At 44.4% G+C, this 12,883-nt stretch overlaps 1 protein-coding gene across 1 annotated transcript in view; it reads right to left on the bottom strand.

Annotated features, from left to right (window-relative positions):
• Positions 1-9,867, bottom strand: part of gpc5a (glypican 5a) — a 108,964-nt gene extending 99,097 nt beyond the window's left edge. Inside the window, exons 1-2 of the mRNA XM_035628719.2 lie at positions 9,455-9,867; positions 5,816-5,977 (exon numbers count right to left, since the gene is read on the bottom strand). Coding sequence (XP_035484612.2) covers positions 5,816-5,977; positions 9,455-9,608 — 316 coding nt within the window. The 5' untranslated portion in view covers positions 9,609-9,867. The remainder of the gene's footprint in view (positions 1-5,815; positions 5,978-9,454) is intronic.
• Between the last annotated feature and the right edge of the window lie 3,016 nt (positions 9,868-12,883).

The raw sequence follows: 12,883 nt of genomic DNA, 5'->3' as shown, positions 1-12,883 counted from the left end.
AAACATTCTTTTAAAGGATTCAAACCCAGGATGTTGTGGTTGTATGGTCAGGGCGTTAACCGACTGAGAGCGGACTTTACTGGACTTCACCAAACCAGAATTTATGCACTGAAATAGAAACTCTACCAAAAGTAAAAAAAAGAAACTTTGAAACATCATGTGTCTAATAAGCAGCGATCAAAACAACCCCCACCTTGCCTCACTCAGACCTCCTCGGCACACAGAGTGCGTTGGACTAATTTGACAACTGATTGCAGTCTCCTCTCCCAAGCTGCCGCCGCCTTTCAACTGTGGCTCCTTTTGCCTTTTCGTGTGCAGTGGATCCTTTAAAGGCTGGTAAACAGAAACACAATTTGCAATTATGGGTGCAAATAGCAAATCCAGAGCACAACGGGCTATAGCGTTCCACTTCGGCGACACCAGCACTCGCTCCTGTGACACACGTCAGCACCACTTGTGCTCCTGACAGAGCAGAAACTCACAATTAGAAGCAATGCCAATTAAAAAGCAGCACAGGCTGACTGACTGCTTCTGCTGGATAGTTGTGCCTCATGTTGACTAGGAATCTCTTTTTTTTCTTTTCTTCCCAAGCTAGAAACCAAAATGATATATTGACTGTAGGGAGGCCCACAAGCCACAGAGTGTTAATGGTCACGACAGCTTCATATCGTAGACGTTCAAGAAACCGTGGCATTAAATGTGTAAGAGCCTGTTTCAACTTTCTCATCAAGTGGTCACATAATATTGGCTTTGAGAGATGAATTATACGATTTAAATACATATATCACCATCGCCTGTCAATCTTTTTTCACAGTGTCCTGTTTCTTCAAATGTCTGCCTATGTTCTGATGAAATACTGACAGCCATTCAGCTTTTTAAGTTTGGGCTGAATCTGTCTGTCTTTTTTTTGCTCTTGAGTCATTTTGTTTTGGTTTTAGATATTTTGCAGAAGAAGATTGATTTGTATTGAACTGTATTGAGCAAGAAGTATATTATCTTGGTTTAGAAGGAAGGCGCGAAACAGGGAAATCACCTAAATGTGTTTAATCCGTACACACATTTTCAAGTGACAGCTACAGCTTCATATTCAATAAACAGATGTGAGATGGGTAACGATCTTTTCCTCTGACACCTACTTCTCAAAATAGTGAACTGTTCTTTTAAAGGTTCATAAGAAGAAATGTTCAAAATGGCTGATCAACAGTTCATATTTTTATGAATATTTATGGCCACGTGTATGTAATCTATATACATGAAAAAATTTAACATAATTCAAGCTTTATTCCTGCTCAGAGTGCAAGCACACTTCAAAGTTGTGACTGAATCTGTGTTCAGTTGGACTGTGACTCACTGCCTCAGCACCAGGTTATAAAAAAATCCTTCCCTCCTTACAACACGCAGGGAGCAGCACTGATTGTCTTATTTACAGAAGCTGGAGTATCCTTCAGTTCTGCAGTCAGCACAAGGCAATACATGGCTTTTCAAACAGTTCCTCAGATGAAAGCTTGTGCCGGGGGAAGGCATCCCTGTGATCTGCTGATCTCGGACCATTTCGCCGGGATTTCAGTGGCCCTCCTCAGACCCTCTCTCTCAGGCATCTCAACAGCTGATTCATAGTGGGTTCTGTTGGAGTTTTATTTGACTCCCGCCCTACGGGACGCTGGGATTGCACAGGTCGGTTGCCATGGATCTAAGACAAACCTGCGCAGGATGAAGAAAGGTCTCCCCTGAAGCCCCGCTCAGCAGGCTGCATATTTGTGCATTGTGTGGACGATGTGCAGGAACCTCACAACCGGTGAATGAAAACATGCCGCCCTGAGAGGCTTACTGACAGGCCAGGAGCGGGAAGAGGGGGGTGAAAGTGATGTGTTGCGAAGCTCAAAGGCGGTCTGCTTGACAGTGTGCCATCAACATAGTCTTTATTCTTTTTCTTCCCCCCCGCCCCACCACAGTTGCCCAGCTATGTTTTGGCTGTGAAATGACTTGAAAGGTAGAGGTCAGGTTCATGTAAGGACGCGATATTGAAATATTGTGGCACAGAAAAAAAACCGTAATGAACCATCACCGCGGGATGAGCTGTGCTTTGAAGCTCTGCTCATAATCAACAGCTCGAGCGCTTGTTTTCATTTATTTGCGTGAACCCATTATGCTGAAAGTATTTAGCTCTTTTTCTACATGAAGGACGCCCTTGAAGTTTGTGTTTTTTATACAGTGATCTATTACAAGCACAATAACATTCGCATCTAGTCCCACAGGAGAAAACATTTTAAATAGCATTTTATGGGTTCTTTTTATTTCTCAGTGTCCCGTCTCCTTAGAGTTTCACTCTATTATCCATCTGCATTCTTCTAATTTCTTTATCCCGTCTCCCTTCAGCTGCATCAAATAAAGATGCCTAATTAAGGCTTTGCACAAAACAAATGACCACATCAACCTGCCCCCATTTAACTCGTCCCTCTTCCTGTCTGTGGTCGTAATGCATTATGCACTCTGCTTGTTCTGCGTTGTCTCTCAAATTACAGTGCAGGCTGCCAATCACTTGGAGACTAGAACTCTGGGTTGTGTTTTTCTGCACACTCATAGCCCACACACCTCCTAAAGACAACACTTTCCTGTCAATTATCCTCCTGTGCTCTACACAAGTGGTGAGGCAGAAGAGTAAAGTTAAAATAATAATACGTGCTGAGGGAAGCCAGTCAATGTAAAATTTCTATTTCACTTACAGGGTGCTCAATAAAGTTTGTTGGCTCTTTTCCACTTCTATTATCGTCTGAAAACACCCAAAACAAAAACCCAGTCGCACTCAACAATTCAGTCATATTAATTCATAACTGAACACTTCATGGGCGGAAAAGGAGGATTAAATGCTTGACTTGTGTCTTTTATATCAGCGCATGAAAAGTGGAACGGCTCTCGTTTTCAACTCTGTCGAGATCTAAGAACCTGCCAGACATTTCTGTCCCTCCGTGCTTCCCACACATATAGGGACAAAGACCCCTGAAACCTCTGTGGTCAGACAAAGCCACAGGGAGTGTGTGTGCGTGTGTGTTTGTGTGTGTGTGTGTGTGTGTGTGTGTGTGTGTGTGTGCGTGTGTGTGTGAGCGTGCGTGCATGCGTGCGTGCTCATGAGCACAGATTTACTTCAAAAGCAAGACTATCAAATATTAAACAGGTGGAGAAGGTTTTTAGTTTTTTCCTTTGCATATTGTCCCACCATATATACACACACACACACACACACACAAACACACACACACACACACACACACATATGTTTGGATTGCAGCTGAAAGGATTAGTCATGAGGAAGTATCCAGTGAGGTTTTTGAATGCTGGTAGTGGATCTGAGAAGGTAGACGCTGGTAACGTAGCAATTACAACCATTTTCTGCAGCATTACGAATACCAATCAATAATTCAATAAATAAACTGATAAATAATGGAAATAATTGCAGCAAAAGTTTGGCCTGCAACTGAACTAAAACAATCCACAACAGCGTCATGTTAAATTTAGAGCAGTTGTTCTGTCGCCGAGGCGCTAATGTGCAACTTTCATTGCGAGAACTGCTGTTGCCACTTGTATTGTGCAGCGTCGACGTTGGAAGCAGCTGCCAGTGTTTGCTGACTGACGAGAGCCGATGTTGACGGGGACTCTGTTTGGTTTGGCAGGAGCGCTCGCTGGCTGCCATTCCACAGATGAATCCATGTGAGCGCCGCTCGCTCCGTGAGTAGATAGACCAGCTCCCGCAGTCTGAATTGACTGCTGCCTCGTGTAAACAAAACACTCAGTCTACAGACTATGATGAGAAGTTTACAGGGCAGAAAAGAAAGATACCCCTTCAGAATTAAAAAAAAAAAAAAAAGACTCTTCGGCTATGGGTCTTCGGTTATCTAAAGGAAGAAGAAAGCTTGGTATTCCCATTAGGCTGCAGATGGCAGATAGAGACAATGCTGACTTGAAATAAGTCGGCGGTCTATATGTTTTTTTTGTACTGGGTCAAGGATTTTTACGTTTGTTGCCTAAGTGGTTTTTGGGCTTTGTTTTCAGTAAATTAGCTGATAGCATCCTTAACCACTCGTGACTCGTAGCCCAACAGAATTTAATGGGCCAAGCGTCATGTGATCGCCAGTCGTGGCTGCAGAGGCCGCGGTCCTAACTGCTAAATACCAAAGATGTATTCATTCACAACAGTCAACAACAAATTACATTTTAAACCTTCTCTGAGAAGAGTCTGATAAAAACTACAGTGTTAGGAAATTATTTAGCCTTTTTTTGTTTGTTTTTTTATGTGAATTTACATATCTGTAATTTTTAAAGATTTGCGTCTTCTGTAAAACCAGATAGGCTTGAGGACGCGTGCCAAAGACAGGGTGGGAAGGTTGAAAATTATTTCATGACAGGAAAAAACATAATCGCAGCAGCCTTATACTTAAACCTGCACTTCCAACAACTTATTGAGGCGAGCAATGTTGACGGCACCGGTTCTTCACAAACGTCAGCATGGGTGCAAAGGGTTTTTAAGTTCAACTTCAAAAAACCTGAGCAGACACATGAAAGGTCCGATGACAAAAAAGAGGGCACAGCCCCTGCAAACCGCGACCAAAACACTGTGCTTACGCAAGACTCTCCTCTAAATCATTTGAGTTAAGGAGGAGGCCAACGGCACGTCTTTACACCGAGAGACGTCATTAAAGTGAATTGGCTTAATGACATGTCTGAGACTGTACATTCAAGTCATAAGCTCTGTATTTGTTGCCCCCCCCCCCGCCCGCCTCCCATTTCAGCAATCACATGACAGCTTACAGCTCAAGTGGGAGAAACATCCCACCACACTGGGCAGGGACGGTGAACAGACCGAGGCAAGTCGTCGCCTGCCAGATGTCAGTCACCGCTGGGTGAAATAATGGAGATATGTGGACATCGCTGAGGAACGAGGTTGAAAACAAACGCAATGATGGATACCGTTTGGTACCAGTACTCTAAATAATAGTGTTTTACTCTATTATCAGAACACCTTGCAAAGGAAGAGAGGCAATTACTAAAAATGCCCGAGTACAGTATCCCTGATAGACATTTACCCCGACAGACGGCCTCCTGAGTCTCCTACAGGAACCGCCAATCTGTCTCATGATCACACTGTAGTGGTGGATCTGCAAGGAGGACAGACCGTACTCTGTTCACTCTTTAGTGGAGCCTCACCGAAGGCGCGCGCACACACAAACTGAAACACCCACTGTTTTTATAGCACCCACACAAACCCTAACTCCTCGGCGTATACTCAGAAGTACAAACAAACATCTACATGTGTACAATTATCCACATAAACATTAGGGAGAGCTCAACTCAGCACTCGCTTATGTAGTTCAACCATGGACTGTGCATGAAAATGCACCGTGGGTCCGGAAAAATGAAGCCATCGCAGAAGTGCCTGAAACCTGTGTTCTATTGAATGACCAGCAGGGGGCGACTCCACGGGTTGGAAAAAGAAGTTTGGTTTCTATAGAAGTCTATGAGAAAATGACTCGGACTTCTGACTTGATTTATGACGTCAGTAAATACTCTTCTTCTAGTCTTTTGCAATGCAACATGTTTATTTTATAAATTATGGTTTCATTGCAGTGTGCTTGAGCTATAAGTCAGGCTCACCCCCGGTCATCTAATTATGGTTACTTCTAGTTTTAAGAAAAACAAGATTGCACAGGCCATGAAGCCAGAACCAAGGCTTCAAAACAGCAGTTCACAAACCAATGTGTGATGCGACTGTGAGTTGCCACTTGAGATGAACCCGTACAACGGCGATGCTGTTGACTCTTACCTTGAAAAGTGGCCACATTGCGTGAGATGAGAAACTTCAGGCTGGTGCTGGACATCTGGAGCAGGTTCTGGATGTCTCTCCGGGCCGCCAGCTGGTACCTCTCCTCCATCTTTTTGGTGCAACAGGTCAGGTTCTTGGACATGCACACGTGAAGGTCTGAACCTGAGGGGCGTTGGGATCACATTTTATGAACTATAAATATATCGTGGACAAAGGTTAGGGTTAAAATGAGACCAAAGAAAGAAGCAGAGTGGATCAGTGTTCCCTGCGTGGGATTCGACAGCCCCAGTTTGTGCCTCTCGTGTATTACTGTGACATTCCAGTCACAGAGATAACCATTTGTTTCTCTTTAGAATACCCAGCAATGTCTGACCCAGAAATGCCATTTAATATAATTTACCTCTGTTCTGAATTTCCAGAATCCTCAAAGGTTCTTCCAAACATGTGGATGAATAAATATTGTGTCTGCTCCGACCTATTTGATCAAGTTGCAACTGCTCGTGTGAATCAAGTTAGTGTGAAATGACTTTTTTCTTTTCTCTTTTTGTTAAATATAGGAAAAATATTTATGCATGGTATTGATAGAGAACACAAAATAACAAAGTAACATCAACAGTTTAATATAATCAATAACACAGGTTTGGCTCAGCTTATATAAGTTAAGCAAAAACATGTGTAGTTTTTGGCTGCCATCTATGTTTGGATTTGGAAACAGATTTAAGGCTGCAACAAATATTATTTTCATTATCAATTAATCTTTCTCTAATAATCATTTGGTCAGTGAAACAGCAGAAAACGGAAACATGCAAAATCCCCTTGAGCACAAGGTCAAATGTTTGGCATTTTTGATTAATCACGCAATTTAATCCATCATCAAAATAGCTGCCCATTCATTCTTGGGAAACACGACAAGCATAAACTGGGACATGCTCTCTTTGGGGGCTCGGCTTGCCTGTACACATTTCAAAGACAAATAAGTCAGGTGGATTTGACAAAGGTATTGAAAAGGGAGCGTGTCTACATTTCTCCAGTATTATCTGTACGGTAGGTAACTTACAAGCAGCTTTCTTTCTTTTTGTAACATCAATCAGCAAGAGATTCGGCGTTTTGAAGCTGTACTTGGGAACAGTGCTGCTTTAAACCCATGTTTACATCAACATGCTCACGTACTCACAATGGCAGGGCCACCATAGTATAATCCCTGCCATGTAGGCCAATCTTAGTTTTCAGTGTCAGCTTGAAAAACCTTTGTTAATCAGCACTTCACACAGAGTAGATGAGATCATCATTAGTTTAGTAGGTATTTTGCCATAAACTGAAGTATTGGACAGGTTGATGGAGATGGATGTAGGTTACTAGAATCCTCCTGAGGTCTGAGCCACAATGTGTATCCAATAGTTGTTACGCAGTTTCAGTAAATGTCAACGAGCTGGAGGCGCTACAGGAAAAGTCAGGGGGTCACTGAAGTCAGTTTGGCTTCATCCTCTGGGAACAATGAATGTCTGTGCATAATGTCATGACAATCCACGTTGAAATATTTCAGTCTGGACTATAATGTTAGACCGACCAACGGGCCATTAAGGCGGTAGTAAAAAGTCATACAATACTCGTGTTTTTCTAGCAGCACACACGTTTTTTTTTTTAAATGCTTCAGTGGTGCGTGAAGACCCAAAACATGGAGAACCCGAGGGAAGATCTGCGTCAAAGCGTTATCGCCCCACCAAAGTGATGTCTTTTCACCACTAACAAATGTAAGCAATGTGCGCACATACGGGGCAATCAAAACATCTTACAAGATACCAAAAAAAAAAAACTGTGGGACATGCCTAGGCAGAGCAAGCAGAGCTGCTGCCAGAGACGCTATCAGCCCCTCACAATGTTCAAGAGTGGGGGGGGGGGGGGAGCAGACGATGGCGCACGTGGAGGAATTCAAACTCCTCCAGATAAGACAACATGAAAGCGCCCCGTGCCTCCCTTCTCTGTCCTAAACGCTTCCCAGAGCCATTCCCACTTCCAACACCACAGACAACAGCTTTTCTTTGGCTGACGTGAAGAACTTGTGACTTGCTGTGTTCTGACCTCAACCAAAGGCTGTTTGGCACTCCTCACCGGGCAGGCAGCGTCCGACATGGAAGCGTCCCTCTCTCCCTCTCTCTGCGATTCCTGGAATTTCTGGAGGTTACTTTTTCAGAGGCCCGCACTCGCAGACAACTTCTAAAATCAGGCTCCAGGATCAACTCTGACCTCTTTCACTGTCTGGGGGTACTTCGGCTCACTTATCTGCATCCATCGAGGAAACAATTTTAATCTTAAGATTCTGATGAATTTGGACTTGGAGGGACCCTCCTGCCAGAAAGGTCCGACGAGGTGCAGCTCGAAATAGTAGCGAGTGCTTTTACAGGGTCAGCAGCTACTGAATCGGGAGCTTCTCAGGGCTTAAACTGCGGGAGGCAGAGAGAGAGAGAGAGAAAGTCCTGATCGGTCTGCAATTCTGCGAAGAAGAAGCACAGAGGTTTGAATCCACGCAGGCTCAGTAGAGGGGCAGGAGGCGCGATGGCATCATGGGGGTTATTGAGAGGTTTAGGAGGCGTTTGAGGGGTTTTCTGACAATCAAATCTGTTTCCTCGCAGCAGCACCGGGAAGGAGTGATGGAGTTTACAGGGAGCAGTTTGTGGCGGGATGGTAATCAACACCATCCAGATTTACTTTACCAAGAGGAGCGCAGGCAGCGGCAGCAGTGAGCGGTCCACGCAATTACAGCACACATGAAATATCCACGTCCTTAATTCCTCCCCAAAGTCTTGTGTACCGCTACCATGAGGAACCACGTTACGGGGGGGGGGGGGTGTTCAGAAAGTTAAGTGAGGCTTAGTTTACCTAACTTTACACCAAGTAATGCCTGTTTATCCCAACAAGCCACTTATCTGCTTTAGCCAGCCGAAGGAGTGGAGTTTGGTTCCCTTCTGTCGCGACCAATGTGTAATCTCAGCAGTTTTATTTCCTAGTTTCAGGAATTAAAACAGCATCAATTTTATTTTTATTTTTTATTTTTTGGGGGGCCATGCACAGTGAAGTAAACTCTGAGTGATATTAAGTTATATTACTTATATTGACTGTAGAATTTGACAAACACCTGGAACTCCTATCTCCAAAACAAATCCGTGTTGATATTGTAGAATATTTTTAAATATTTCAACGTGTATGACAAAGCTGACATATGGGTGAACGTGGTAGAAATCCAAATGAAGATTGGACTTGTGTGAGTTTGACTCTTGTGGCCATCGAGGACACACGCAGCATTTCCTCGGAATATCTGGATTTAAACGCCACAAGAAGACGCAATTCAAACAGCTGTAATGTTCAACTGTCTGTGTTATTATCACACGCAATGTTTTTGAAAAGGTGCGTTTTGAAGGGGCAACTACAAAGACAACTCAATAAGCCAGAAAATGACAGGTCAAAGATGCTGTGCAGTTAATTCCTTCAAGGAAAAAAAATCCTGTTCTTTCTGTCAGCACACATGGGGACGCAAATAGAGGGAAACACTATGAGACGTATTATAAGAGAAAGTTGGGTAACGGGCTGGTCTGTACAGTAGGAAGCTCCACTGAGAGGCAGGGACCCGCGACCCCGACATACCTGCTCTGGGACTCAGCGGCAATAATTGGTTTGGTCCAATTTGCCTGAGTTGGAAAACTTTGCGCACTTCGTCGCATCTGTCGGGGCTCGCGGCCCCGGAGCCACAGCAGCAGGCCAGGAGCAACGTGCAGACGACCGTCCACGGCGAACCCATTGTGACAACGCGTCCTGGGGAGAGTCCCGAATAAAAAGAGAAAAATGCCTCTTTGTGAAAGTTGCGGGTTCCTCCGAACAGCGTCCAGTTCCTCAGGTGCGCCACGTCCGCATTTCAGGTTCCCGGCATTCGACGTGCGCCGCGCGTCGGTCGCGCTCCCGTCGAGGAGACGAGCGCTTAGGTCCAGACACCGGGGAAGTTGCTGTGGCGCGACTTGCTCGAAAGCGGCATGTTGTCCAAGTTGGTTGGACCGGCGGCAGAGGCGGTACCGTGACTTTACCTGCACTCCGCGGCTGCGTGCGCAGCTCGACGACGGTCGGACAGCGCCATCTCGTGGCCAGTCACCCACATGCATTTAAGGATTTTTATTTTTTTATGTTTTTGTGTTTTTTTTCTTGTTACATACTATGAAGGCAAAATAAATCTTCGAAATGGAAATTACGTTCAAATCCGCCAGGGTTATTGTTGTGCATTTTAAGAGACCTTTGAACCGACCTGATTAATCCCTGACAACATGGGCAACTCCGGAATGCGTCATGTCCTCTTTCAACGACACCTGCCCGAAGAGCTGAAAACGATTTACATTTCCCAAAAGGTCAATTAGGGACTTTGTAACAACGGCGATGAAAGGTCACAAATCTACGTAGCGTTTAATTTTTCATAAAATGATAAAGTAAAACGTCTGGAATGAGAAGTCGTTTTCAAATGCAGCACTTAAATGCATTCATACAATCCACCTGTTTTGTACCTCTTATCGTAAAACCCCTTTCTCATCATTAATTTATATAAATGGACTTAAACGCAACTTTAAATATCTTATCGAACATATAGCCTTCTAACCGGGCTTAGGGTTTTTTAAATCCTGTCAAGCTCTAACTACAATTTTGGGACCTGGGAAAGTGCTTTGAGCAAATAAATTGTGTACACAATGTATTGTTTTTGGTATCTGTGTTAATGGTGTTTTGAATGTGAACTCCTCGTCTGTGGATGACTGTGCTGCTGCAAACCTGGCCTGCTTCAATTCCTTTATTGTGGAAGAAAAGGTGTCAAAGGACACCTGTTGGAAGTATTTTAGTAAAATGTAATTATTACTTGTAAATGTATAACTGCACCGATAGTGGAGAGAGAAGTCATGATATTGCCATGTTAGGCATGGCAATATCATGATTTAAAACCTTTTCAGAACCTTTCCACTTAAAAACAATAAACTAGTCTAAAACGTTTATGGTGATTATCACTTATATTATTGTAAAATTTACATAAAGCTTCCAAAGATACGGTAGAAAAAAAACTTTAATATTTTACCAGCAACATTACAATTTGAACCCATTTGAAAACATGCATTATATAGATCAAACTGACCAAAACATTACAGGACACACAGCCGAGAGCAACAGTTTTGTTATTAGTGTTCGGGTCAGGGTTCAGGACAGCTCCCATCTCCTCGTTCCTACACAGGCCGGGACAAGTGCAATACCTACAGGTAAACAGCATTGCTACTAATCCCAACCTGCACAGAAAGGGACATCATCACCTTTCCAAAGTAGCATACGTGGGCAACTACCCACCATGGGGGGGGGGGGGAGACATGAAAAACAATCCCTCCTGGCAGAGCACAGTTCATCAGCTAGTCAGTTTTGCATGGATTTGCACAGCGAACATCTGTTAAAGCTGAAAGCAAACCAGCAAAACTAACCAGGTGATGATTAACAGATTGGTTTTGGATGACTGCAGACATCACATCTTCAGATAGACGCAGTTAGTTAGAAGTACTTCAAGTGCTTACATTGCAGTAGATATGGAGAAAACACTACCTGCACTATAAGCACTTTAGTACTGCTGAAACTGAGGTCAGTGGTTGAGGACTGTCAAATACTCGGTTTTTAAAACAGTGGTACAGGGCGTATTGAACAACCAGATTGAGTTTGATGCGACACCCCCCAAAACATCAAAACAGGTGGAGAGCAAGCAGGCCACCATCAGTTTTGCATAGATTTGCACAACTCATCTATTCTTGTAGTGCAACTATGCAAAACTAGCAGAGAACTGCAAGATATTTGAGCCAAATTAGAAAATTAAAAAATGGTCTGGTGGCGCAAATCACAGCCCCTTATGCCAGAAGGAGCACTTAGGGCAGTAGGTGCTAGTCTATTTCACTATCTGCACTAGATGCACCTTAGCACAAAGACAGTACTTCAAATGGCAATAACATCAAGAGAATCTGCACACCCAGTGTCGGGGTATTGCTGTAAGTGCCTCCACTGCAGTAGGTATTACATAGAACTACCTGCACTGTAAGCACTTTGGCAATACACAGACTGATTACAGCATCACTGCCCTCCAGCACCACTGGAAGAGATGGTCACACCGCTCCACAGAAGGGGTCTCGCACTTCAGTGGATCTGAAAATACAGAACACAAGATATCTTATTATTATTATTATTATTATTATTACAGACAATACACGTGACTTTTTTTTGTTGCATTGCAACAAGTTACATGTGCAGCTACTATGTCTACCCCTCACCAATTATAGCCGTAAACGCGTGGAATCTGCATGTTTGTCTATCAGAAAGTGTGCAGTGGCGGATCGGTTGTTCCACCACGTTGTCGCTGTGGTACAAGGTGTTGTGATTTATCGCAGCCAGCACGAGGTCAGTGGTGAAAAAACATGAATGAGCAGCGCAGCCTGCGGCCCGCGTCCCTGCGACGCGCATGCGCGGGGGCACGGTGTTGTTCACCCCTCCCCCATCGTCTTTTAACATGGCGCCTCGAAGTGCGCCAACCCGCAGCATAAACGACTTTAAAAACACCACCGAGATAATAAAATAAAAAAAATTAAAAACCCGGAGCTCAGTGTTGCCTAAAAAAAAAACAACTTCCACCTGCGCGTTGTGTATTTAACAGGAAACACCGTTGGGCGGCGGGTTCACGAGCTTCTCGAAAAAAAAAAACCCGAGGCTAGCGTCCATGCAGGAGCGTGATGCTAGCAGAGACTAGCAGCGCACCGCCGCCTGGTCGAGCTGCCGCGAACCCGGGTGAAAACATGACAAACAGCGCCAACGTTACTCCAGTTAAACCCCCCGGCCGAGCGGGGAGGCGGCGCGGGGGACGCAGCCGCGGGGTTCCGGCAGTGAAACAGCGGGCTCGTTTGAGTCCGCCTCAGATAATTGGAGTTTTGACGACTCCGATTAGCCGCTAGCCAACAACAAACGAGCACACGTTTGAAAATACACCATCGGTGCATCGTGTCCCGCTGGACGTGTTCGCATTGA

The sequence above is a fragment of the Scophthalmus maximus genome, chromosome 4, assembly GCF_022379125.1.
Source record: "Scophthalmus maximus strain ysfricsl-2021 chromosome 4, ASM2237912v1, whole genome shotgun sequence".
Lineage (NCBI taxonomy): Eukaryota > Metazoa > Chordata > Actinopteri > Pleuronectiformes > Scophthalmidae > Scophthalmus > Scophthalmus maximus.
This window is presented reverse-complemented; position numbering and strand designations above follow the sequence as displayed.